At 59.0% G+C, this 26188-nt stretch overlaps 3 protein-coding genes across 12 annotated transcripts; all 3 read left to right on the top strand.

The window, feature by feature from the left end:
* The first annotated feature begins 119 nt into the window (after nt 1-119).
* Nucleotides 120-5731, top strand: LOC129736331 (coiled-coil domain-containing protein 183-like). Of its 6 annotated transcripts, none has more exons than XM_055713852.1 (11): nt 120-414; nt 787-908; nt 1785-1952; nt 2080-2184; nt 2379-2501; nt 2896-3024; nt 3166-3226; nt 3309-3409; nt 3687-3847; nt 4214-4373; nt 4519-5622. In XM_055713852.1, exons 3-11 carry the CDS (start codon nt 1839-1841, stop codon nt 5230-5232), a joined length of 1668 nt encoding a protein of 555 aa, XP_055569827.1. In that variant the 5' UTR covers nt 120-414; nt 787-908; nt 1785-1838; the 3' UTR covers nt 5233-5622. The 6 variants fall into 6 exon arrangements, with proteins under 6 accessions (XP_055569827.1, XP_055569851.1, XP_055569836.1 ...); XM_055713876.1 differs by lacking the exons at nt 120-414; nt 787-908 and having other exon boundaries at nt 1593-1952; nt 4519-4644; nt 4894-4987; nt 5504-5731; XM_055713861.1 differs by lacking the exons at nt 120-414; nt 787-908 and having other exon boundaries at nt 1593-1952; nt 4519-4987; nt 5504-5731.
* A 2104-nt stretch (nt 5732-7835) lies between these two features.
* Nucleotides 7836-11216, top strand: LOC129735542 (sperm acrosome membrane-associated protein 6-like). The gene is made up of 8 exons (XM_055704126.1): nt 7836-8372; nt 8531-8711; nt 9219-9293; nt 9628-9696; nt 9949-9972; nt 10059-10136; nt 10401-10504; nt 11007-11216. Exons 1-8 carry the CDS (start codon nt 7836-7838, stop codon nt 11214-11216), a joined length of 1278 nt encoding a protein of 425 aa, XP_055560101.1.
* A 10358-nt stretch (nt 11217-21574) lies between these two features.
* On the top strand, nt 21575-25714 carry LOC129736330 (coiled-coil domain-containing protein 183-like). Of its 5 annotated transcripts, XM_055713824.1 has the most exons (11): nt 21575-21936; nt 22064-22168; nt 22363-22485; nt 22880-23008; nt 23150-23210; nt 23293-23393; nt 23670-23830; nt 24197-24356; nt 24502-24627; nt 24877-24970; nt 25487-25714. In XM_055713824.1, the coding sequence occupies exons 1-11, from the start codon at nt 21757-21759 to the stop codon at nt 25591-25593; spliced, it is 1347 nt and encodes a 448-aa protein (XP_055569799.1). In that variant the 5' UTR covers nt 21575-21756; the 3' UTR covers nt 25594-25714. The 5 variants fall into 5 exon arrangements, with proteins under 5 accessions (XP_055569799.1, XP_055569784.1, XP_055569793.1 ...); XM_055713809.1 differs by having other exon boundaries at nt 21576-21936; nt 24502-24970; XM_055713818.1 differs by having other exon boundaries at nt 21578-21936; nt 24877-25714.
* Nucleotides 25715-26188: the final 474 nt, after the last annotated feature.

Here is a 26188-nt window from a genome sequence, read left to right as displayed (position 1 = left end):
AGGACAAGACCAAAGCCCAGTCTCAGCAGCTGGTCTGTTCTTGCCCGGTGCAACGGGAGCAGAACTCCCTGTGTAGCTGTTCCGTGTTGCCGAAGGCACGTGGTGAGGCAGGAACGGGCTCCTGGTGCCATGCGAAACCAGCCGGCAGCTGCCAGAGAGCGCGGGGGGCTGTTCGGGTCCATGTGCCCACGTGTTTTCCCTGCAAGTGTCCTGGCCCCGTGTCTGGTGGGGCTTGGAGGGGTCCCCCAGCTGGGCGGGCTGCAACTGCTGCAGCCACGGCGCTGGGACCGCGCTGCCCGCCCTGCCTTGGGCTGCCTCAGTAACTGGTTATTCATTCGCCTGTCGCCCGCAGAAGCGGAGAGGAGGGGGCCGTGGGTGGCGATGGCTGAGCAGGAGGCGCTGGCCGAGCAGGAGGTGTGTGCCATGCGGCACTGGGAGGTGCCGCTGTGACAGTTACGCCAGTGCAGGGAGTGAGCTCAGCTCTGTGATGTCACAGCCCGTGTCACAGCCTGCCAGCGTCCTAACAGCCCGGCAACGTCTCCACCGGGCAGTAGAGCCACGACGGCTGCCACGTGCGCAGCCAGGCTGGAGGGCCGAGGCAGGAGCAGTGGCACCATGCCGGGCCGCAAGGCAAACCTCAGCCAGCGCGCCCAGGAGCTGTGTGCCGCCGTCGCCTTGCAGGGTGCTGCCCCTTGGGCTTCTTGTGGGGACGGCCTGGGGCGGGCGGGTGGCTCTCGGTCCCCGCGTTGTCCTGCACGGTACCAACAGCGCCTTTGTGTCCCCCAGAGCAAGGCGGGAAGTTTTGCGCGCAGCCGCGTGAGGAAAAGCGCAGTGGGACCAGAGAGCGGCTCCCCCGCCTGTGTGAGGCTGTGCAGGAGGACGTCCGTGCCCGGGGCCATAGCCAGCAGGTACCGTCGGGTCCCTCCTGCTCTACCCCTGCCTGGCGCTGGCCCTGTCGGGAGCGGGCGGCACAGGGCAGCACTAGGCTGGGACTGGCCCCAGGCTGGTGGTGATTGTTCTCTCTGCCCCTCTCGTGCCCACAGCACAACAGACGCAGCGTCTCTGAGACCTGCAGAGCGCCAAAGTCCTTGGGGGCCACTATGGCCAACCAGACAGGGCCCAGCGCGCCCGGGCTGCTTGCAGGGGGCTGGGGCTGTGGGAAGGCTCAGAAGGACAGGGTGGGTGGTAGAGTGACCTGGTGCCGGCACAAGGACAGCCCCCCAGGGCTGGTGTGGTGCAACGGGGGGTGTTTGTGTGTGGTCCCACGGGTCCCTTTCCACTGCGGGACCCACCCGTGCAGATCCTCCTTGAGCTCCCTGAGCAGATCTGTTGTCCCGGCAGTGCTCCCGGCTGTCCCAGCCTGTGTGTGCCCAGGGCTGCCCCGGTTCCTGCAGCTCCAGCCGCATCCCTGAGAGAGAGATGCTGTCCCTGCCCTGCCCTTCACTGCCCGTCCCGAGGTTACAACGCGGTTATAAGCCCCGCTGCGGTGACAGAGACCCTGGCCCCGCAGAGCTGCCTTTGCCCGGGGGCCTCTTGCAGGGCCAGCGGCAGGCGGGTGCGGGGGGGTGCTGCTGCTGCTGCTGCTGCTGCTCTCCGGCACCCCCGCAGCTGGGGCACTGATGGATTCGATTGACGCCCAGCCCTGGGTCTCAGTTAGGCAGCACCCCTAAGTCCGGTGTCCCCAGCTCCACCCTGGGGGCAGTTTTGCAGGCAGGACCCCCTTGTGCCGCGGGCACCCAGCAAGCTCTGCCTCCAGCCTGCTGAATGCTCGCATGCCCATCCAGGTGGCCCAGGAGAAGCTCCAGGCCGACATCTATGAACGGGTGAACACCTGCAACATGCTGCTGCACCAGGTGAGGCAGCGGAGACAAGTGCGGGAGGAGCTGCAGAGGCGGCTGCAGCAGCTGCAGGATGCTGCGATGCCTGACAAGCGGCAGCAGGCACAGGCGCAGGTACCTGGGACCCCCTCCTGGGCTGGCAGCACCTGCAGAGGGCTCTAATCCAGCCCCTGCACCCCCCGGCTGGCCTCTGGGCTTGGCATGCGGGGTCACCCCCTGTACCCCCCCACCTCTGCCCCAGGCCATTTGCCAGCTGGAGAAAAACATTGAGAAGGTGCTCCTCAAAGTCCACACTGGACAGAAGGTGACTGCCCTGTACCTGGCGGTGCGGGATGTCCTGAGGAAGGTGAGCTCCTCCCCACCGTGCCATCGTGCCACCTGCTCCCCCAGCAGAGACAAGGAGGTGCCCCAGGGGCAACGCTGGTGGGACACCCCCCTCCCAGATCAAAGAGGTCCTCCTGCTCCCCTCCATCTGCTGTCACAGCACGGGGGACCCCTGGGGCTCACTGGGGTGACGTGCTGTGGCTCCCTGTGTCCCAGGAGCTGGCCCACCTGCCTCCGCACCTGGACCTCCTGTGCAAGATGGCCGAGCTGTATGGTAGGGAGCTCCAGGACATGGATCTCATGGCCTTGGAGGCCTGCAAAGCCGCTGACAGAGCCAAGGTGAGATGGCCAGGGGCACCTCGGGGCCCTTTTCCACCCTCCAGAGCCCACCGACGGCACCATGTGCCCCGGAGCTGCTGAGTGTGCCTTCAACCAAGAGCAAAAGAGCCGGAGCTGGGCTTGCCCACAGCACCCCGATGGCTCCATAGCTCCTCCCGGGTGTCGCTCTTGGGCCGCGCTGCCCTGGGGCTGGGGACAGCCTGCCCGAAGCCCCAGCTACGGCGAAGGCAGCACGCTCCACCCGCCAGCCCTCCTTGCCCACTATCCTTCCCAGCCTGTCTACTTGGCGGCGGGGCTGGTCATTGCTGACCCTGGCCATCCCACAAGTTCAGCTGGCTGCCAAAGGTCCGTTCCAGCTCTGACAGCCACTTCTCCCTTCTCTGACACGCTCCAGGAGGACGCAAACAGGACGCGCAGCCGGATCCTTGCGGAGAGAGCGCGCATGTACCGCTCCCGGGCCACCCAGGAGGTCTCTGTAGACACAGGGTGGCGGAAGGACGTGTACCAAAGGCACCTGAGAGCGGTGAGCTGGGGGTCCTGGCACAGGCCAGGCTGTGGGCAGACGGCAGGCATCGGTGCCGGGCCCCCCACGGGTCGGGGGCCTGCAGGGCCAGCTCCCCCCGGCTGTCAGCAGCGTGGGGGGTGACAATGCACATCCTTGCAGCAGGAGAGGCACGAGCTCACCGTGGACTCCCCGACCCCGGCCTCACAGGACCAGCTCGTGGGTGAGTGCCTGGCAGGGTGCAGGGGGGTGGGACGCGGGCACAGCCGCAGGCATCCTTCCCTGACGCTTCCCTCCCACCCCAGGCACCAGTCTGGAGGCCGTCAGGTCCCAGATGGAGCACGAGGCCAGGGTCACGCAGAAGATGCAGCAGGCCAAGGCTGCGCTGCAGTGCTCCAGGATCTGGGTAACGTGACCCCCCCCCTCTGGCAAAACCCACGGCTGCTCAGGGCCCGGGGAGCTGAGAGCCCTCTGCTTGCCTTGTTTCATTGTGGGCTTCTCTGCCCTCCTCTGCCTCGGGAGACCCCCAGAGGCCCTCTGGGGCGGGCAGGGATGGCACCACACTTCTCCGTGACATGAGCTTGCAGCCGTCCATGGTGCACACGGCTCCCCGAGGCCACGGCCCGGGTCCTGTACCCTGCAGGAGCACCGGGGGCTGAGTCCTCGTGCTCTCCCCCGGCCAGGACATACCCGGCAGGCTCCTGGAACAGCAGAAGTCCTCGGCGGACCTGGAGCAGTGCATCAAGGAGGGCGAGGAGAAGAAGCGGGCACTGGCGGAGAGGCTGCACGAGCTGGAGCTGAACCTAGCTAAGCTGAAGTTTCACCAGCCCTCCAACACAAGCAGGTGTGCAGTCGTGTCCACCGGGCCACGGCCCTTGGCGGGGGGGACACGTGTGTGCCAGGTGTCCCGACACAGCAGGGCACCCCTTCCCACGTCCCACTGCAGCCGCCCACCCCTCCTGTGCCGCCAGGTTTTCTGAGCAGGGGGCTCCCCCAGCTCTGGGCCTGGCAGAGCACCCAAAGCTCCCGCTGCGGCGGCAGGAGGACCCCCGCTTCTGGCCTGGCGTGGGAAGTGGTACCAGCAGCGTGGAGCTGGGTTGCAGGCAGCACCTCTGCTCTGCATTGGCAACCTGAGCAGCTTTTGCAACAGCTCTAGGGTGTTCCTGCCCCCCCTGTGCACTTGTATGGATGTGAATGTGCTTGGCTCCAGGGTGCTGGAGGAGGAGCTGCGGCTGAAACTGCAGTGCCAAGAGGCTCGGCTGGAGGACATGCGGGCCCAGATGATGAGGAGCAAGGATGTTCTGCTGAAATGTGAAGAGGACATCGACAGCCTTTTCGTCCGCCTGCAGGGCATCACCGTGCCCGGCCAGGTACCCACATGGGGCTGGCGTGAGCTTGGCCCCGGCCACTGCCCGGTGGTGCAGCAGCACGGCGTGGAAACGCTTGGCGCAGCCACTGTCCCCCCGCCGTGGCTCGTTTTCCCCACCAAGGTGGTTGTTCTCTCTCTGACTCCAGGAGGATCCCGTCAAGGCCATGGCGGTGGAGGAGAAGCTGCAGCACTGTGAGCAGAAGCTGCGCTACCTGGTGCAGCGGGTGGCCAGCCTGCCCCACGACTGGCGCAGCCCCAACAAGGACAACAAGGTGCGCGGGGGCTCCATCCCTGCTGTGGCCTTCGGGCACCCGCACGGGGCTTTCCCATACGGCCCATCCCAAGCGTCCTCCCAGCTGGCAGGATGGAGGTGGCGCCAGGGGAGAGCCATGGAGCAGCTCAGCCCCCGGTGGCACGGGGCACTGCAGGGTGTGCCCCGCGCGGGGACCTCGAGGTGGGGCAGCCCTTGGCTTGGAACACCCACCTCCCCTTCAGCAAGTAACCCAGAGTGTCTTCCACAGATTTTTGCCGAGGTCCGTAATTTACTAGAGAACACCACTGCGGATCACCCACAGAACCTGAGGGTTTCCTTGGAGGACGCAGGCAGCGGCCAAGGTAGGAGAGCACAGCGAGGACACGTGCCACAGCAACCATCCCAGCCCCTGCCCGTGGGGATTCCTGGGCATCCTTGCCTGTCTTCCACTGTCCCAGCAGAGCCCAACCCACGAGCTGCTTGTCCCAGGTGCTGTGGGACAAGGAGGGAGAGCCTTGGCTTCAAAATCACCTGGTTGTGGCCTCCTCCTGTTGGATGTTCTTGGGGGAGACCACGAGCTTTTGGCAGCTCTCTACTGTGTTTTTAACAAAGCGGGAGCTGTACCCACCACCCCCTGGCTCCAGGCCTTTCTGGGAAGCGCCAGCAGTGTTGAAGAGGGGCCACAGCGGTGGCAACCCCAGGCTCTGCAGGTCCCCCTGGGATGCGGGGCTGGCAGAGCCAGTCGGCAGTGCCTGTGCCTCAGGGCTCCGCACGATGGCTCTCTGGGATGCCACCAGCCCTGCAAAAGGTGCCGGCTCTGCCCAGGGACACGAGCGCACAGAGCCTCCACAGCCCACTCCTCTCCACTCTCTCCTCAGAGTCCTTGGATTCTGATGACGAATCCTGTGGCCTTGTCCTCACCCGGGAGGGCATCAAGAAGCAGGGGCTGCTCCTGATGAAAAGCAAGCAGCGTGGCAAGAAGTAGCAGTTTCTCCAGCAGACCTTTGCATGCCCCACAGCCACCCGCTGTGCTGGGCATGCCCCAGAGCCACCCGCTGTGCTCTTTGGCCGGCAGCTTTAATAAAGTAGATGTTTTGCACTCCTCACAGGCCTGTGGTACACCTGGAATGGGGGGGTCACTTCTGGCACCTGGGACGCCTGGGTGCTGAGCTGGCTTTGGAAGCACCCCCATCCCCGCCGCCCCTCACCCCGTTGCGCTCTCTGCAGAGGTGGGGATGGACCGGGCGGGGGAACCGCTTTCGTGGCCAAAGCAAAGCTGGGGTCAGGGTGGCTCTCTCCCCCTTGCTCCTGTGGGGCAATCGCCTTCGCGGGACCTCTGCAGCCCCAGACCACTGTGGGACCTCAAAGGGCTGTTGCCTGTCCAAGGCAGCTCTGGGGAAACGTGGGGCAGGGGCTGAGACCTGTCCAGGCATTGGACCTCAGGGTGGGGGTCTTCATGTGCATGCGTGGGAGCACAAGGGCAGACCCTGCCTCGGGAAGGGAGAGCCAAGTCTGAGCTGGAGCCCCCAGTCTGGGGCTGCCTGACCTGACCCGGCTGGGGACCCTTCCAGCTTCTGCCCTCCCCTGGCCCCCGCACACACGTTGTGCAACTCGTACTGATAACCCTGACCTCAGAGCACACGTCAGGCGCTACCTCTGGGCTGCGGGGCAGTGCCTGCAGGTAAGGTCTAACCCAGCATGAGCCAGGACAGCAGAGGATGCCACAGCGAGCCTGTGGCTCCCGGACAGGATCCCCAGCCCTGCTGACTGCTCACGGACACCCAGCCGTGGGCTCCACGGTGCCTTCGCTGCAAAGGCACTCCTAAAACATGGCTGCAAAGGGATGGTGCTGTTTCCCCAAGTACAGCCAGCACTGACAGGGAGACCCGCGCGGGAGAGTGGCACCTCGTCCCCTTCAGCCGGGGGACATCAACACCAGACCAGGCTTTCACTGTCCTCTCTGCTTGGTCCCTGTACTTCATGCCAACAGCACTTGTAACATCATCCCTAGGGGGAAGGAAGGGCTCTTTCCTTTCTGACCTTGGCAATACCTCTGGTGTAGATGGACTGTCATCCACATCATCCATCGACTGGCCGTCTACATCCAGAGCCTCATACCTGTTGTACAGAGTCACCTGGGAAGACGAGGTGGCCAAGGAGAGTTTGCCTGCCACCCCGAGCATGGACTTGCCTCCATTCACTCCTACCCTTTAAACCACCACCTTCAGCCTAGCAGAGGGAGGATACAGGATCCCCTTGATCTTGATTTTCTTCTGGTGGCTGTTCCTGTTTCTGTCTCATGGAGGGCAGAGCATGGTTCCACCAGTCTATGCTTTCCTCAGACTTCTCAATGCTCCTTGAACTTTCTACTTCCTCTTGTAGCTCTGCCACCAGGCTGAGCAGACCATCCACTTGTCCACACCCCACAGAGCTCTTCTCACCACTGCCATCCATGAAAGGCACTTGCATGCCCTGCAGCCCGAGGCCTGGATGCCTGCATGTTTTCACCGGAGCTCTCTCTGGGTTGCCACATCCATCCTGGTGAGTGCAGAGTACAGAGCTTTCTTCCAGGTGGATACCATAGCCAAGCTCCTCCTGGGAGAGTGATGACCACCAACTGAACTCGCTTCTTTTGCTGGTAGGATGATGACGCCCTTCCTGCGCAAACTGCCATGCAAACTGCTGCGCACACCCTGGCTGATCACCACACAGTTGGCCTGCTCTGCTGGCAGTGCTCCTGGCCACTAGTGCTCCATAGGCTGCTTTTTATGGGGGTGGGGTGGCTGCGGTTGCTCTGGCAATGCCTAGACCTTGAAAGCATCTTTCATGAGAGCTGTCAGCTCTCAGTGGGTGTCTCCGCTGCCCTGGCATTTTCCTGCCTTAGGAAACCCCCTTGTGCAGCAAGATCTGCCGCTCTACCGTGGATCGGGCTGGCTCACCTGGGTGGAAGAGCAAGGAGGTGTTAATGAGATGGGACATGGAGGAATGAAAAGGAGAAGCCTTGCATAGTTCCTCTCTGCAAGAGACTGGACTGGGGGTGCTGACAGGACAGGGTCATAGGGACAAAGGCAAGGAATTGGACATCAAAACAGAGGGGATTTTGGGTCACCAAGTAAAGTGACTGGCAGGGACTGAAGGCAGAAAATCTGGGGAGACCAAAATGAGGGTCTGGGAGCCCATTCTCCAGCCGACACACCCCAGGGGACTCATATGTCTAGGTATCCCCACTCCTCTCAAGGGGGGACCCAGGTATCTGGGACCTACATAGGAACCCCGCTGTCTCCTGGGTATCCAGGCACCTGGGCTCCACCTGGGAACCCCGCTGTCTCCTGGGTATCCAGGCGCCTGGGCTCCACCTGGGAACCCCGCTCTCTCCTGGGTATCCAGGCGCCTGGGCTCCACCTGGGAACCCCGCTGTCTCCTGGGTATCCAGGCGCCTGGGCTCCACCTGGGAACCCCGCTCTCTCCTGGGTATCCAGGCGCCTGGGCTCCACCTGGGAACCCCACTGTCTCCTGGGTATCCAGGCGCCTGGGCTCCACCTGGGAACCCCACTGTCTCCTGGGTATCCAGGCGCCTGGGCTCCACCTGGGAACCCCACTGTCTCCTGGGTATCCAGGCGCCTGGGCTCCACCTGGGAACCCCGCTCTCTCCTGGGTATCCAGGCGCCTGGGCTCCACCTGGGAACCCCGCTGTCTCCTGGGTATCCAGGCGCCTGGGCTCCACCTGGGAACCCCACTGTCTCCTGGGTATCCAGGCGCCTGGGCTCCACCTGGGAACCCTGCAGTTCCCTGGGGACCCAAGCATTTGGGTGCTGTACTTTGTGGCCATGGGGTGGTGGTGGGTGCTGGCTCCCTGGCTCCCTGGAAACCCAGGCATCAAGGCAGGGGGGCTTGCCTTGTGGCAGTGGGTGGCCCTGGCATCCTGGCTCCCTGCGGTGCACTCCTGCCTGCTCTGCTTTGGGCCTCCCAGTCAGCGGGAACAGCTCTGCCATGACATTACTGGGGCCCCCCTCAAGGACCCTCGACATCAACGCTGCCTTGAGGCCCTTGCCCAGGCTGCTGAGCCACTTTCCTCTGTCACTGTGGGTGCGTCATGGGTTCCCCATCCTGACCGGCACCTCCATCCCACCAGGGACCTCCAGCCCAAGGGGGACCACCACTCTGAACAGGATCCCAGAGCCGTCTGGGGTTTCCCACTTCAACCGATGCCCTCATACTGACACGGGATCCCTGGCAGTTGAAGACCCCTTTCCTAAACAGAAACCCCAGGGACCCACCCCAGACAGGCACCCTACGACTCCCAACAATGCCAATGTCTCCCTAGTCCTGACCTGGACCTCAGGGACCTCTGGGAACCCCAACCCTGCCTAGGACCCTGAGAATCACCCAAACCAGAACAGGGACACTGAGGACACCCTGGCCCTACCTAGGACCTCAGGAATCCCCAAGAATATCTGACCCTTCCCCAGTATCCCTAAACCCTGATCAGGACTGCAGAACCCCCAGAAACTCCCAGCCCTTACTGGACCCTCCCATCCCTGAACCTCCAATCCCAACCCTGTACTGGTCTCAGCACACCTGTACTGGTTGCAGGGTCGGGGCAGCGTGATGTACTTCGGGAGATCGTCATGGATGCCCTGCATTTTCTGGAGAAGCAGAGCAAGACGAGTGAGCAGGGGATGTGGGACATGTGAGGGGTAGGGTCAGGACATGGGTCATGGGGGATAGGACACGGAGGCCTTGAATGGGGGGTGTGGTGAAATACAAGACGATATGGAGGTCTGGGGCTGTAAGGGGATAGCTGGGGAATCCTGAGGGTATGTGGGCTTCAAGGTATACAGCTTCTGGGGGGAGGGGCGGGGTGTTGGGGGGGTATTTGGGGATATATGGAACTCCAGTAGGGACATATGGGGTTGAGGCAAGTACAGAGGATCTGTGGGGTCTGAGGAGGGATTCTGGGGATCAGAGGGAGGTTACATTGTCTACCTGGCCTTCTGGACAGAGCCCTTTGAGGTGTCTCTACAGGCAGCCGTCAACATAATCTGGGCGAAGCTGAGCCATCTGGAGAAAGGTATGGGGCCAGTGGGGACGCCCACCCAAGACTCCCACTCTGGAAATTCTCCAGGACCCCCACTAAAGGGACTGTCACAGACCCCCCCACCATGGACATCTACACCCCAGGGACCCCCACCTTGGGCACCCCCATCCTGAAGAAACCCCTGGGGATCCCATCTGGGCTGGACAAGGGACGAGCCCAAACAGCTCATCACAGGGACGTGGATCCCCAGTGATCCCCAGTCTAATGCTGCTTCCTCTCCACCAGCTCCAGCCTGTGTCCCGCCTTGTGGTGAGTGCCCGTCTCTCTGTCTTGCCACCCTCTGTCGCCTCATACATCTCCCATCCCCATGGGACCAGCAAGTCTCTCCATCCTAGGATACCAGCCAGCTGCTCGCGTCTTCCAGTGTGCTACCTGCCGCCTCGTGGACTGCCAGTTTCCCCTGGATTGCCCAGGTATGGGGACATGGTAGACCCAGGCATCCAGGCTGGTCTAAGTCCCACCCCGGCGCTGGGTGCCTCCAGGTCTCTGGGGGCAACTGCCATTCCTCATGTGTGGCCATGCCTGCTGGGCCCACCATGAACGCACAGCAGTGTGCTGAGGTGCATGCCTGTGCACCTCTACTGCGAGCACGTGAGCACTTGTAGTCACACAGGAGCACATTCATTCCTGTAAGTGCATGAGTAGATGTGAACTCACATGCTTCTCAATGCTCCCAGTGCAGGTCCTGCGGGCCCAAACAGATGAAACCGTCACACTGCACTGCTCTGTGCCCTTTGCCACCCTCCCTGGCCTGCCCGTTACCTGGATGTTTGCCAAGGACGTGAGTTGCATATATGCTTGTGCAAGGGTGTACACAGACATTCAAGAGAGGACTGGGCCTGGGTAGCAAGGCCTGCATGCACACAGTTGTGCGCTTGCCATAAGGACAATCCATAGATACAGGTATGGCTTATACAGTAGATATAAGTAGCACGTGTGTAAGCATGCACAGGATGCAAGCAAGTGCTGACCCATGTGAAAGGTGCACACAAGCAAGAGGCAGGTCACTTGTGTTTGCAGATTCATGTGTACTTGTGTGCACACGTGTGGCAAGGAAGTGGCTTTTGCTCTGCTTGTGCATCCCTCTGTGCATACAAAGAGCACAAGGAGCACGTGGGACATAAGGTGCATGCACATGCATGAGTAAAGGGTACAAGAAGCATGCTTCATCACGTGGGACATGACAAGCATGTGCAGGACACGTGTGCCTTTGCATGCACATGTATATTGTTTCATGTACCTGGTGGACCAGGCTGCCTTGATGTGTTCCCCCCCTTCCCCAGCTGTACACACAGGACCTGACACTGTTTGAGGAGCTGCAGGGAAGCACAGAGGGATCTCGCATTCTGATCATCCATGACCCCATTCCAGGAACCATCGCCTGTTCCCTGGGGGAGGTTTATGAGCCATTGGTCCGCAAGTACTTCTACCTCAACGGTGCGCCCAGACACCTGAGTACCCTTGGGGGCAGTGAGCAGTGTGGGGTGAAGTAGCACCCCAGACACCTGGGCCCATGGGCGGGGGGTGCATGGGGTGTGAGTAGGGTGCCAGTACACCTGGGTCCATGGTGGACAGGTGTAGTGGAGCAGGTGTTCCCTGATGCCTGGCTTCTCTGGGGACAGTGGGGCACATGGGGTGGAGCAGGGACCCCCAGATGCCTGGGTCCCAGAGGGCAGTGAGGTCTGTGGCGGGAGCAGGTCCTACAAAAGGACACCTGGTCCCTGGGAAGCAGTGCCCCATGACCCGAGGTGTCTGTGTCTCTACAGTATCAGAGGGAAGTGTGGAGGACGAGCACAGACTCCAGGCTCGGTTCAGAGCTGTGCTACATTGGCCCCACAGCAAGACCCGCCTGCGCCACATGCTATTGCTGGGGCTGGCACTTGGCTCCATGGCGCTCGTGCTGCTGCTGGTGTGAGTCCTCCTGACCTGGTAAACCTTAACCAAAATCCCGATAGACTGCAAGCCATGGACTATGTCCCCCTGGGACTCCCACTGTCCTCTGACCCGTTCCAGGACACCTCCCTTGCACCCAGCACCACTTCAGGCTTCCCTGCTGCCCCCAGACTCCCTAATTATCCCTGAGACCCTGCCATTCCCCCTTGTCCCCAGAACACCCACTATCCCTTAGGCGCCCCAGTTACAGTCAGTTGACCCCGTGGTCCCATACTTTCACCCTTAGACCCACCAGTTGCCCCCAGGACCACCAAATTGCCCCTTGGGCCCCCCAGATTCCTCATGATCCCCCTCTCCTCAGATGGAGATACAGGGTCTCCTCCCCCCTGTCCCATCCCCACCCTTTCTCTATTCCCCCTTCTGCCTTCCAGGGCCACCTGTCAATGCTGGAGACTCACAAACCGCAGTGACCCCCAGACATCTGACAGACCTGGACAACAAGGTCCCTCAGAGGATTCCGCATGCCCGGGATCACCCTAGGGGAGCTTGACACGTGGATCCATCCCTAAGGACCAACATTTCCACAATTGCTTTCTTGTATTGGGGATGGCATGTGCAAATAAGGACAGTCTAAAAGCAGAACCAAAGAGTTCTAAACATGTGTATTACGCTGGAGATAGAGATCTGGGTGTTTTGGGCTTGCACACAGAAATCTGTGGGCTGGCGTACAGAAAAACTGGGTAACAGGCAGTGCACAAGCAGTCCAAAATACAGTCCCAAAACCCCTGACCCTGCATTTCAACAGCCAGCACTAAGGGAAGGTCAGTCTGCTACCTGTAGGAAAGCTTTCTTTTGATACTGATGTATTACTACACCTTTATATGTCATGGCCATTACAAATGCCAAGTTACTTTCTCCTCTGATATTTTTTTTTTGCCTGAAACCATTTTGTCACATATTTACTTTTATACCACTGTATAACCCAGTTGACTCAATTTGGTAATTTGAATAAACTGCTGCTACAGATTTTTCAGTCATTATGTCTGTAACAAAATGATCAAACAGTGGAAGAAGAATGCTATATGATTCCTTGAAGAAGAGATTTTAGAAAAAAAACTACTCTAAAACCCTTAGGCTGTGATCACAGTATCTTCAGTGCTCTATGTTGCCTTTAAACATATCTAGACTTATGTTAGAAAAAACAACTACCGGAAAAACATGACAAAACAGGCTACAACTGCAGTACACACAGAGTATGCCCCTATCCCATCGGCGTATTCAGTCCAAAGCTACTGGTAAAATGCTTCTGCCACCTGGGTGGACACTCCAGCTGTGTTTTTCTTGTGTTTTTCAACTTGTGTTTTTCAAAGGAAGCTCCAGAAATAGGTGAACGTGCCAAAGAATGCATCTAATGGAGCTTCCCAGAACTGAGAGCGCGTCTACGGCTGTAGACAGGCTCTTCTGCAATTGAAAACCACGCTCTAATGACACCCATCCATCTCCTGTCCCTGTGCTGTTCCCACATGCCCAGCACACCAGGGGGGCTGTGCTGGGCTCTGGGTCAGGGAGTCCTGCGCTGCGAGCAGCTGCCCAGCCATGCAGCAAAGATCTGAACATACTCTGCCAAGCAGGGAGCCAAGCAGGGAGCATGGGTGGCCAGCGCTGGGCCACTCTGCCCACGTCCAACGCACCCAGGCTTTGAAGGAACTCAGCTGAAAGAGATGTCATTAGGAAGCAAAACAGCTGCACAGTACCACCCGTCCTGCTGACTGGGCATCTCTGCTCTTGCTGCAGCAGGCCACCAGCTGATGGTGAGATTGATGCACCCCCGGCTCTCGGCTCTCGCTGCACCGCTGGCACCCTGGGGCAGCGCAGCTGCAGGCATGGCACTGTTGGCCGGAAATCATGGAAAATCTGCCCATCCACGCGCCTTTGTGCAAACCATCCATCCCTTCTCTCTTTCACAGCGCTCTACAGCTGCTGCCAAAACAGTCTGAACTACGACGAGGCTATAGGAGCCAGCATGAACGCTGGTGTTTGCCTTTACAAGGTCTAGTACAGCAGAACCACAGAGCATCAGGTTTTGTGCCCATCAGCTTAGAAGCAGCAGCTCCAGGACATGTCTATTAGACAACAGTCACCACACCGCTGGATAAATACGAATGCTTGGAATCCAGCTGATCAAACCATGCTAGCTTCATACACCTCGCACCTTCTGAAAGGGCTTCCCTTCCTCCCTTGGCAATGCAGAAACAAGGGTACACCCCACGGGTGCTGCAAGGGGGAGGAAAGGTTTACAGCTCTCACAAGAATGCTGCCTTGAGCAGAGAGGAGCCCACCAACATCTGCCAAAGGCTCGGGTCGCTGAGAAACCCCTCTCTCCATGGTGACATTCACCCAGTCCAAAATCCAGCATCTGTTGGTCAGCAGCTGAGAAGGTCCCAGTTCCATTTGGATTTGCACAAGTCTTTTTTGGATTGGAGAAACTGTGCATATCGGTATCGAGGAATTAACATCTTGGTTCCCTAACCTATCAGTGGGGTTAAAGAAACCGATCATTATAATAACCGGGGCGATTTTTACAGTTGTGCCTGTGATTGTCCTAATGCAATGTTGTGTCACTTGTGTGACTGGCTTAGTAACACAACTACAAGAAAGGACGTGGAATCACGTTAGATACTAAACTATTGCAGGTATGCAATGATGAAACCAAAGGAGGGCAGCGTTAAAGACAATGGTTTTTGAACTAAGCGATTTACAGTGCTGAAGCTGCTAAATGGCAGGACCAGGCCTTGTCCCTTGCACAGCCCTAACCCAAGGCTGGTTTAAAACTTGGTCAAGTTAATCAGTTAATGCGCGAGGTAAAGAGCGCTGGTGCTCGCCCCTGGAAAGGCTGGGGGTGGGAATTTGGGTGCTCTCTTCGCTGCGGTAGCGGGAAGGGGTCTCTCGAGGGGTAACAGGTTTTCTCCGGAGTGGGGGGGGTTTGGGTTTTCTTCAAGAATGTGTTTTGACCATTTTGCCATCTGTTGTAAAATTTGGTCCTGTGCATTATTTGAGCCCTCTTGTTTATATTTGACATTCTGGAATGGCGTAACAGTGTTTGAGTTCGGCATTTCCATTATAAAATGGTATTGTTGCTGTCTACCTGAGCGAGCAGAGTGAGCGAGTGTGTAACGGGCCCTTTCGTGTGAGTGTTCTGTGCAACTGAGACGCAGCTCAGCTACGAAGCGAGCCCTGAAGCCTGTAACTTGCATAAAGTGGAAATGGAAAGTGAACAGAGTGGGGAAACAGTAAAAAAAGAGCCCTTTGGTTTGTATTTTGGCTCATTGGAAGAATATAGGAGGACCGCCAGGTGGGAGTCTCAATAAAAATATCATCAGTGGTGGCCTTTATATATCTTAGAAGATCAGGAAATTGCAACCCCTTGCTATAATTCATGTTGTTTTTAAGATGACAGGGAAAATGGGATGAAGTAACACGTGCAGATATGTTTTCCACTTTGAGAAGCCATACAGAGTAGCAGGAGGAGTGCGCGACTAATATAGCACCACCTGACACTTTGATTTTGGCGCTAGAAAAGGATAGGGAAAAACTGAGACCTAAACTAGAAAGACGCTCTTGTTGAATTTTTTGTGTTAAATACACGATTGCTGTATTTTGCAAGAGCGAGCCTCAGGTCGCGGCTCCGCCTGTGGAGCAACCGGGGTGAAGCGCGAAACACTCGCACTAATGTAGGACCCGAGGCGGGGGAGTCAAGGACCCCAGGGAAGGGTCAAAGCCTTGGGGCGAGTTTGTACAAAGCCCCACACCCGCTGGGAGCTGCGGCTTGGCCGGCAAAGGCACCATAGGCAAGGCCAGAGACTTAAAGCAGCAAGGAGCAGATTTGCATTCAGGGTACGAAAGGGTTAAAGCAGAGGTGCTGTTGCAGAGGCACGCACTTGTACCAGCTACGGAGCAGGGAGAACTCTCCTGCCCCTCGAGTAGGAGGTCACGATCTCCCACTGCCACAATTGTTTTATCAGAGCATCCTTGAGTTTTATCTCTTCAGCAGCTTGTTTTCTTTCAGCAGTTAGCATGTCCTTGTCAGAAAGCTTATCTTTTCTTTGAAGTGCTAAAGAAGCCTAGTCCCTGGCCCTATGTCGCAGACGGTCTCCACCACAGCCCTTGGCCCAGCAACAGGCACCTTCTCATATATTTTGCAGCCGCTGTGCAGCTTATCGGCCGCCTGGTACCATCAAGCTCCCAATCCTGCAGGGAGCACAGCGGAGCCTGCCCGCGGTGTACCCGCTCCGCTCTGTTATAAACGATAACAATTAAAACAATTTCATTTCGGGTCCCATAAATTCAGGTTGAGAAACAATAATAAAAAAAAAAAAAAAACCCCAAAACACAAAAAAAACCCCAAAAAAACCCCATGGCCGCCGACAACCAGACTACTTCCCGCCGGAAGCACGGCTGAGCCCCCAAAGCGGCGTCTTTTATAGCAGCACCGTGACCAATCACTTCCCGCCGGAAGTTCGCCCTGCTCTTTCTCCATTGGGTCGTTAGGGTACGCCTTCTCCTCCTATTGGCTCCTCTTTGGCGCCCTTTGGAGAGTTTCCGGGTCTTTGTCTCCCTTGGCGGCTTTTCCCTGGCGCGTGCGCTCTTTGTCCCCCGCGGCCTTTTCTCAGGAGCGGTTACCTCAGGGGAAGGGGGAGCTTTTACAGGGTCTTAAAGGAGAAGCACACGCGCCTGTTCATTACGATTGTGACACAGGTTATAATGGCCACAAACTATTTTAGATTTACACACGGTACAACAATTACCACACTATATTCTATTTTGACATGAATCACGACTGTGTTTAGCACAATCCCCCCTTTTCTTTTTGTTTATCTCATTGATTCATCTCTTAGCTTCCAACTCAGTAATAGCCTTTTGCGTTGTAGTCGTTCCTTATTTCTGGTTGCATAATCTGTATCGCTGATAGTATCAATCAAATAAAGCATTGAATTAAACGGGATAAGTAACAACCCCCCAGATTACGAAGCAAATAAAGCATTGAATTAAACAGGGGATAAGTAACAACCCCCCAAATTATTAAGCAAATTAAACACTGAGTTAAACAGGGGGTAAGTAACACGCTCCACCCTCCGCTGCTCTAGGATAGCAGTTGGTATGGCTTTAGGGAACGGTGGTGATGTAGGTTCTGTGCATGCCAACCATTCCAAAGTGGCAACTGCATTTTTCCCTATAGGGTCGTTATAGTCTTAGATCTGTCATTCCCTCCTCCAAGCAATTTTACAACACCGGCACCTTCTCCAGGGGACCTGTGCCTGGGTGGTTCCGTGGAGCATTTTGGCTTTGTACGAGTGCCAAAGTGAGCGTGTACTTTTCTCACGCCAGAAAGCAGGTAGCAGAACTTCTGTGGTGTCCTTCACATGGCTACGAGGATAGGATGAGAACCACCAAGAGAAGTCCTTCCTGGCAACTTCTCCAGGGGAGCTCTGCCTGGGTGGATCCATGGAGCATTTTGGCTCTGTACGACTGCGAAAGCAAACAGCTACTTTTCTCACCAAAGCAGGTAGCAGAACTTTGGTTGTGTCCTTCACATGGCTACCAGGGAAGCGTGAGGAACACAAAAAGAATTCCTTGTTATGATATTAGATCACTGTTATGATATTCGGTCTGTAATTCCCCCCTCCAAGCAATTTCACAACACAGGTCAAAAAGAGCTTGCTGTTATGCTGTATCGTCCTCGGGTGAATATTTGAAATGAATAGGTTAGGCAGGGTCCTCCTCGCAGTAGGCTGGTTTTGTCGAGCTGACTGACGCTCTTCTCAGGACTGCGGCATGACTTTGGCACTCTGCTCAGTCACCTCTGGACAGCAGAGCTCGCCTGCCCATTCTGCTCAAGGGCAAGCACCGCTCTCAGTGTGTCTGCTTCCCAGGAATGTCTGTGCAACCGTATTGGAGGTCATGATCCCGCACAGTCATGTGTGCAAGGTGACACACGTGTCTCTTTGCAACCACCACACCCTTCTTGCTGGCTACTTGCTCTCTGACAACCGCAAAAGTCCCAAGTCCAGGAACGCATACCGCCTGAAACAGATGAGACGTCAGATTAGATGTCTTGGGGGGACAGATGGATGAATTGGCAAAGAATGGCAATGGTGCTTAGTTCCCTGCCAAGGGCTGAGGTTCAAAGAAGCAAGATGGGCTCTTTGGAAACCTTGGGAGTAGACAAACAGGGCCTGCACTGTTCCCTCTCAGTCCCCTTCACCCATACAGATAGCTCAGGAAAAGCTGACAAACACCCTTTGGCCTAAGAAGACAAAAGTTCCCGCAGGGAAGTTCCCACACTTGGAATAATCCCTGAAGTATCCCAGGCTTCCAAGTTTTGTCACGCAACTCTGACCATGGGGACTTCAGACACCCCAGAAAAAGTCCAACCCTTTTTCTGACACTAGGCCTGGACCTTACTGTCCATCTGAATGGACAGAAGAAGTGGCTCCTCACACATCTGTGCACTGCAGTGTCATGCCGGGGCACTGTTCCTGCTTTCAGTGGAGAGGAAGAACAGTTGTGCTGTTGAGCAGCACGATCACTGACTTGGGCTTCTACAATTGGCTGCTTGATAATTAAAACACCATTCTTAAAGATTTCCTTTGCCGGATAGAAGAGTACTCGCTGACTTATTAAAAACCTTCTCTTCCATATAACTTCTTCGTGACATGTATTTAGCTACCTTAAGAAAAATCAGTTATCGCCTGCTTCTATATTAGAGATACAGAAAGACATAAAATCATTTTTGTGAATGGTATAGGAGGTGCCTCCGGCCACGGCGATGCTTTCTGTAGGCCGAAGGGGTGGCCTGTGCTTGTCAGCTGTTCATTCCACGGCGTCAGTGAGAATCTCCGACAGGCATGGGTGGCCTCTGCCCATCGAGCTGGACAGGCTTTTGTTGGGCCGCCATTCCCCAGCAGGAGCAGTTTGGTTGTGCCCCGTTTTAGTGCGAGACAGAGAAATCCTGGCAGCTGTCCTTTCTCCTCTCGCTGCTTATGCTGCTTTCTAATACCTGCCCAGCATTTCCAGGCAGCTCCAGATTCCATGAGCTCTTGTCTCAGCTGTGTTCAACAAATGCTTTTTAGTGGAGCTGGTGTGTTTCAAAGAAGAGGGGAAGAGAGCACAGCAAGTGGAGGAGGAGAGACGGAAAATGCAAACCACCAGGCAAAGCCCCTGTGCTTGGGTGACCGAAAGCTCAGCCAGCAGGGATTTACGGAGCCTTCAGCGTGACGTACCCCTTCCCATGCTAACAGCAGGCAGCAGGTCAGGAGCTGCAGGCTAGCCAGCGCCTCGATGTCTCTCCCAGACAAGTGCTGTGTTCATCATTGGCTGTTCACTTTTAGCGCGCCCGACTGCCTGCTACATGAGAACTGAAGGGAGCTCTGGCTTGCGCTGCTGACGTGACCTTTTCCTTTGTAGCGTGAACAGCGTGGGAAGTCTCCAGAATTTAGGCAGGGAGGGCTGAAGACAACTGAAAGCGGAGAGGTTTGACGTGTGAGGTGCAGGGGGCCTGTGGGACTAGACCCTTAGTCAAAGGCTTCCTCCTGGAAGCTGGTTTCTGCAGGCGCCTGTTGACACGAGCTTGTACAAGCCTGGCTCATGTTTCTTGAGCAGTATTTTGGAAGGGCCGTCCACTCGAGAGTCTGAGTTTTGCTGAGGGCCACTGAAATGGACATCCTTGAGGCATTTTAGCCGTTCTTCTAAAAAGCTCTCTCTTGCCACCCCCCGGTAACCTGCCGTGATGTTTAAATGCTGCCTAGGACAGTGTAGTGGCATAATGACTCTACTTGCCACGTGGGCCCCGCCTCAGCGTGGAGATCTCGACGTGCACGGACAGACTGGCCAGGTTCCTTGTGGGCACAAAGCCTTCACTGCTTGTCTTTCAAAGGGCCATCTCTTCATGCGCATTTTTATGAAGCACAGAAGATGATAATGTCTGCGTGTAGCCTGTCACGGGCCATTGGCGTTAACATGCAATCCATCAGTCTGCACATGAGGTGCTGAGTAAGAGCCTGGGATGATCCTGTGTCGGTAACACTTGATTTCAGAATCCTCTAATTTCTTTGTTTCCTATGTTCAGCAGCTAGAGCACCATAGGACGGCTGCACATTAAAGATCTCGAGCTACAGAAACTTCATCAGAGCTGATCTACAAGCTTGGTGCTAGGAAGGCAGTTTCCCTCTGTAAGGAGTCTTTTTCTGCAAATCAAAGATTGAGGGTTATTCTCCTCTCTGGTAGAGGGAGCTTGGTTTTATTTCTCAACGAATAAATGTACATGCTTGCATTCCTTGCCGTGTCTGTAGCTGAGCCAGAACGTGCGGGAAGGACAAGACCAAAGCCCAGTCTCAGCAGCTGGTCTGTTCTTGCCCGGTGCAACGGGAGCAGAACTCCCTGTGTAGCTGTTCCGTGTTGCCGAAGGCACGTGGCGAGGCAGGAACGGGCTCCTGGTGCCATGCGAAACCAGCCGGCAGCTGCCAGAGAGCGCGGGGGGCTGTTCGGGTCCATGTGCCCACGTGTTTTCCCTGCAAGTGTCCTGGCCCCGTGTCTGGTGGGGCTTGGAGGGGTCCCCCAGCTGGGCGGGCTGCAACTGCTGCAGCCACGGCGCTGGGACCGCGCTGCCCGCCCTGCCTTGGGCTGCCTCAGTAACTGGTTATTCATTCGCCTGTCGCCCGCAGAAGCGGAGAGGAGGGGGCCGTGGGTGGCGATGGCTGAGCAGGAGGCGCTGGCCGAGCAGGAGGTGTGTGCCATGCGGCACTGGGAGGTGCCGCTGTGACAGTTACGCCAGTGCAGGGAGTGAGCTCAGCTCTGTGATGTCACAGCCCGTGTCACAGCCTGCCAACGTCCTAACAGCCCGGCAACGTCTCCACCGGGCAGTAGAGCCACGACGGCTGCCACGTGCGCAGCCAGGCTGGAGGGCCGAGGCAGGAGCAGTGGCACCATGCCGGGCCGCAAGGCAAACCTCAGCCAGCGCGCCCAGGAGCTGTGTGCCGCCGTCGCCTTGCAGGGTGCTGCCCCTTGGGCTTCTTGTGGGGACGGCCTGGGGCGGGCGGGTGGCTCTCGGTCCCCGCGTTGTCCTGCACGGTACCAACAGCGCCTTTGTGTCCCCCAGAGCAAGGCGGGAAGTTTTGCACGCAGCCGCGTGAGGAAAAGCGCAGTGGGACCAGAGAGCGGCTCCCCCGCCTGTGTGAGGCTGTGCAGGAGGACGTCCGTGCCCGGGGCCATAGCCAGCAGGTACCGTCGGGTCCCTCCTGCTCTACCCCTGCCTGGCGCTGGCCCTGTCGGGAGCGGGCGGCACAGGGCAGCACTAGGCTGGGACTGGCCCCAGGCTGGTGGTGATTGTTCTCTCTGCCCCTCTCGTGCCCACAGCACAACAGACGCAGCGTCTCTGCGACCTGCAGAGCGCCAAAGTCCTTGGGGGCCACTATGGCCAACCAGACAGGGCCCAGCGCGCCCGGGCTGCTTGCAGGGGGCTGGGGCTGTGGGAAGGCTCAGAAGGACAGGGTGGGTGGTAGAGTGACCTGGTGCCGGCACAAGGACAGCCCCCCAGGGCTGGTGTGGTGCAACGGGGGGTGTTTGTGTGTGGTCCCACGGGTCCCTTTCCACTGCGGGACCCACCCGTGCAGATCCTCCTTGAGCTCCCTGAGCAGATCTGTTGTCCCGGCAGTACTCCCGGCTGTCCCAGCCTGTGTGTGCCCAGGGCTGCCCGGGTTCCTGCAGCTCCAGCCGCATCCCTGAGAGAGAGATGCTGTCCCTGCCCTGCCCTTCACTGCCCGTCCCGAGGTTACAACGCGGTTATAAGCCCCGCTGCGGTGACAGAGACCCTGGCCCCGCAGAGCTGCCTTTGCCCGGGGGCCTCTTGCAGGGCCAGCGGCAGGCGGGTGCGGGGTGGTGCTGCTGCTGCTGCTGCTGCTGCTCTCCGGCACCCCCGCAGCTGGGGCACTGATGGATTCGATTGACGCCCAGCCCTGGGTCTCAGTTAGGCAGCACCCCTAAGTCCGGTGTCCCCAGCTCCACCCTGGGGGCAGTTTTGCAGGCAGGACCCCCTTGTGCCGCGGGCGCCCAGCAAGCTCTGCCTCCAGCCTGCTGAATGCTCGCATGCCCATCCAGGTGGCCCAGGAGAAGCTCCAGGCCGACATCTATGAACGGGTGAACACCTGCAACATGCTGCTACACCAGGTGAGGCAGCGGAGACAAGTGCGGGAGGAGCTGCAGAGGCGGCTGCAGCAGCTGCAGGATGCTGCGATGCCTGACAAGCGGCAGCAGGCACAGGCGCAGGTACCTGGGACCCCCTCCTGGGCTGGCAGCACCTGCAGAGGGCTCTAATCCAGCCCCTGCACCCCCCGGCTGGCCTCTGGGCTTGGCATGCGGGGTCACCCCCTGTACCCCCCCACCTCTGCCCCAGGCCATTTGCCAGCTGGAGAAAAACATTGAGAAGGTGCTCCTCAAAGTCCACACTGGACAGAAGGTGACTGCCCTGTACCTGGCGGTGCGGGATGTCCTGAGGAAGGTGAGCTCCTCCCCACCGTGCCATCGTGCCACCTGCTCCCCCAGCAGAGACAAGGAGGTGCCCCAGGGGCAACGCTGGTGGGACGCCCCCCTCCCAGATCAAAGAGGTCCTCCTGCTCCCCTCCATCTGCTGTCACAGCACGGGGGACCCCTGGGGCTCACTGGGGTGACGTGCTGTGGCTCCCTGTGTCCCAGGAGCTGGCCCACCTGCCTCCGCACCTGGACCTCCTGTGCAAGATGGCCGAGCTGTATGGTAGGGAGCTCCAGGACATGGATCTCATGGCCTTGGAGGCCTGCAAAGCCGCTGACAGAGCCAAGGTGAGATGGCCAGGGGCACCTCGGGGCCCTTTTCCACCCTCCAGAGCCCACCGACGGCACCATGTGCCCCGGAGCTGCTGAGTGTGCCTTCAACCAAGAGCAAAAGAGCCGGAGCTGGGCTTGCCCACAGCACCCCGATGGCTCCATAGCTCCTCCCGGGTGTCGCTCTTGGGCCGGGCTGCCCTGGGGCTGGGGACAGCCTGCCCGAAGCCCCAGCTATGGCGAAGGCAGCACGCTCCACCCGCCAGCCCTCCTTGCCCACTATCCTTCCCAGCCTGTCTACTTGGCGGCGGGGCTGGTCATTGCTGACCCTGGCCATCCCACAAGTTCAGCTGGCTGCCAAAGGTCCGTTCCAGCTCTGACAGCCACTTCTCCCTTCTCTGACACGCTCCAGGAGGACGCAAACAGGACGCGCAGCCGGATCCTTGCGGAGAGAGCGCGCATGTACCGCTCCCGGGCCACCCAGGAGGTCTCTGTAGACACAGGGTGGCGGAAGGACGTGTACCAAAGGCACCTGAGAGCGGTGAGCTGGGGGTCCTGGCACAGGCCAGGCTGTGGGCAGACGGCAGGCATCGGTGCCGGGCCCCCCACGGGTCGGGGGCCTGCAGGGCCAGCTCCCCCCGGCTGTCAGCAGCGTGGGGGGTGACAATGCACATCCTTGCAGCAGGAGAGGCACGAGCTCACCGTGGACTCCCCGACCCCGGCCTCACAGGACCAGCTCGTGGGTGAGTGCCTGGCAGGGTGCAGGGGGGTGGGACGCGGGCACAGCCGCAGGCATCCTTCCCTGACGCTTCCCTCCCACCCCAGGCACCAGTCTGGAGGCCGTCAGGTCCCAGATGGAGCACGAGGCCAGGGTCACGCAGAAGATGCAGCAGGCCAAGGCTGCGCTGCAGTGCTCCAGGATCTGGGTAACGTGACCCCCCCCTCTGGCAAAACCCACGGCTGCTCAGGGCCCGGGGAGCTGAGAGCCCTCTGCTTGCCTTGTTTCATTGTGGGCTTCTCTGCCCTCCTCTGCCTCGGGAGACCCCCAGAGGCCCTCTGGGGCGGGCAGGGATGGCACCACACTTCTCCGTGACATGAGCTTGCAGCCGTCCATGGTGCACACGGCTCCCCGAGGCCACGGCCCGGGTCCTGTACCCTGCAGGAGCACCGGGGGCTGAGTCCTCGTGCTCTCCCCCGGCCAGGACATACCCGGCAGGCTCCTGGAACAGCAGAAGTCCTCGGCGGACCTGGAGCAGTGCATCAAGGAGGGCGAGGAGAAGAAGCGGGCACTGGCGGAGAGGCTGCACGAGCTGGAGCTGAACCTAGCTAAGCTGAAGTTTCACCAGCCCTCCAACACAAGCAGGTGTGCAGTCGTGTCCACCGGGCCACGGCCCTTGGCGGGGGGGACACGTGTGTGCCAGGTGTCCCGACACAGCAGGGCACCCCTTCCCACGTCCCACTGCAGCCGCCCACCCCTCCTGTGCCGCCAGGTTTTCTGAGCAGGGGGCTCCCCCAGCTCTGGGCCTGGCAGAGCACCCAAAGCTCCCGCTGCGGCGGCAGGAGGACCCCCGCTTCTGGCCTGGCGTGGGAAGTGGTACCAGCAGCGTGGAGCTGGGTTGCAGGCAGCACCTCTGCTCTGCATTGGCAACCTGAGCAGCTTTTGCAACAGCTCTAGGGTGTTCCTGCCCCCCCTGTGCACTTGTATGGATGTGAATGTGCTTGGCTCCAGGGTGCTGGAGGAGGAGCTGCGGCTGAAACTGCAGTGCCAAGAGGCTCGGCTGGAGGACATGCGGGCCCAGATGATGAGGAGCAAGGATGTTCTGCTGAAATGTGAAGAGGACATCGACAGCCTTTTCGTCCGCCTGCAGGGCATCACCGTGCCCGGCCAGGTACCCACATGGGGCTGGCGTGAGCTTGGCCCCGGCCACTGCCCGGTGGTGCAGCAGCACGGCGTGGAAACGCTTGGCGCAGCCACTGTCCCCCCGCCGTGGCTCGTTTTCCCCACCAAGGTGGTTGTTCTCTCTCTGACTCCAGGAGGATCCCGTCAAGGCCATGGCGGTGGAGGAGAAGCTGCAGCACTGTGAGCAGAAGCTGCGCTACCTGGTGCAGCGGGTGGCCAGCCTGCCCCACGACTGGCGCAGCCCCAACAAGGACAACAAGGTGCGCGGGGGCTCCATCCCTGCTGTGGCCTTCGGGCACCCGCACGGGGCTTTCCCATACGGCCCATCCCAAGCGTCCTCCCAGCTGGCAGGATGGAGGTGGCGCCAGGGGAGAGCCATGGAGCAGCTCAGCCCCCGGTGGCACGGGGCACTGCAGGGTGTGCCCCGCGCGGGGACCTCGAGGTGGGGCAGCCCTTGGCTTGGAACACCCACCTCCCCTTCAGCAAGTAACCCAGAGTGTCTTCCACAGATTTTTGCCGAGGTCCGTAATTTACTAGAGAACACCACTGCGGATCACCCACAGAACCTGAGGGTTTCCTTGGAGGACGCAGGCAGCGGCCAAGGTAGGAGAGCACAGCGAGGACACGTGCCACAGCAACCATCCCAGCCCCTGCCCGTGGGGATTCCTGGGCATCCTTGCCTGTCTTCCACTGTCCCAGCAGAGCCCAACCCACGAGCTGCTTGTCCCAGGTGCTGTGGGACAAGGAGGGAGAGCCTTGGCTTCAAAATCACCTGGTTGTGGCCTCCTCCTGTTGGATGTTCTTGGGGGAGACCACGAGCTTTTGGCAGCTCTCTACTGTGTTTTTAACAAAGCGGGAGCTGTACCCACCACCCCCTGGCTCCAGGCCTTTCTGGGAAGCGCCAGCAGTGTTGAAGAGGGGCCACAGCGGTGGCAACCCCAGGCTCTGCAGGTCCCCCTGGGATGCGGGGCTGGCAGAGCCAGTCGGCAGTGCCTGTGCCTCAGGGCTCCGCACGATGGCTCTCTGGGATGCCACCAGCCCTGCAAAAGGTGCCGGCTCTGCCCAGGGACACGAGCGCACAGAGCCTCCACAGCCCACTCCTCTCCACTCTCTCCTCAGAGTCCTTGGATTCTGATGACGAATCCTGTGGCCTTGTCCTCACCCGGGAGGGCATCAAGAAGCAGGGGCTGCTCCTGATGAAAAGCAAGCAGCGTGGCAAGAAGTAGCAGTTTCTCCAGCAGACCTTTGCATGCCCCACAGCCACCCGCTGTGCTGGGCATGCCCCAGAGCCACCCGCTGTGCTCTTTGGCCGGCAGCTTTAATAAAGTAGATGTTTTGCACTCCTCACAGGCCTGTGGTACACCTGGAATGGGGGGGTCACTTCTGGCACCTGGGACGCCTGGGTGCTGAGCTGGCTTTGGAAGCACCCCCATCCCCGCCGCCCCTCACCCCGTTGCGCTCTCTGCAGAGGTGGGGATGGACCGGGCGGGGGAACCGCTTTCGTGGCCAAAGCAAAGCTGGGGTCAGGGTGGCTCTCTCCCCCTTGCTCCTGTGGGGCAATCGCCTTCGCGGGACCTCTGCAGCCCCAGACCACTGTGGGACCTCAAAGGGCTGTTGCCTGTCCAAGGCAGCTCTGGGGAAACGTGGGGCAGGGGCTGAGACCTGTCCAGGCATTGGACCTCAGGGTGGGGGTCTTCATGTGCATGCGTGGGAGCACAAGGGCAGACCCTGCCTCGGGAAGGGAGAGCCAAGTCTGAGCTGGAGCCCCCAGTCTGGGGCTGCCTGACCTGACCCGGCTGGGGACCCTTCCAGCTTCTGCCC

The sequence above is a fragment of the Falco cherrug genome, chromosome 1, assembly GCF_023634085.1.
Source record: "Falco cherrug isolate bFalChe1 chromosome 1, bFalChe1.pri, whole genome shotgun sequence".
Lineage (NCBI taxonomy): Eukaryota > Metazoa > Chordata > Aves > Falconiformes > Falconidae > Falco > Falco cherrug.
The sequence above is the reverse complement of the archived record's forward strand: the minus strand, read 5'-3'. Positions and strand labels throughout refer to the sequence as shown.

Excerpts from the sequence above, each read along its gene's own strand:
- LOC129736331 (XM_055713836.1), top strand. The coding sequence starts at position 1,773 with ATGCCCATCCAGGTGGCCCAGGAGAAGCTCCAGGCCGACATCTATGAA. Across the intron at positions 2,185-2,378 it reads TGCGGGATGTCCTGAGGAAG|GAGCTGGCCCACCTGCCTCC; the intron begins GTGAGCTCCTCC and ends CCTGTGTCCCAG. Across the intron at positions 3,227-3,308 it reads CTCACAGGACCAGCTCGTGG|GCACCAGTCTGGAGGCCGTC; the intron begins GTGAGTGCCTGG and ends CTCCCACCCCAG.
- LOC129736330 (XM_055713792.1), top strand. The coding sequence starts at position 21,757 with ATGCCCATCCAGGTGGCCCAGGAGAAGCTCCAGGCCGACATCTATGAA. Across the intron at positions 22,486-22,879 it reads AAGCCGCTGACAGAGCCAAG|GAGGACGCAAACAGGACGCG; the intron begins GTGAGATGGCCA and ends GACACGCTCCAG. Across the intron at positions 23,394-23,669 it reads TGCAGTGCTCCAGGATCTGG|GACATACCCGGCAGGCTCCT; the intron begins GTAACGTGACCC and ends TCCCCCGGCCAG.
- LOC129735542 (XM_055704126.1), top strand. The coding sequence starts at position 7,836 with ATGTCTAGGTATCCCCACTCCTCTCAAGGGGGGACCCAGGTATCTGGG. Across the intron at positions 9,973-10,058 it reads AGCCTGTGTCCCGCCTTGTG|GATACCAGCCAGCTGCTCGC; the intron begins GTGAGTGCCCGT and ends TCTCCATCCTAG. Across the intron at positions 10,505-11,006 it reads CCTGGATGTTTGCCAAGGAC|CTGTACACACAGGACCTGAC; the intron begins GTGAGTTGCATA and ends CCCCTTCCCCAG.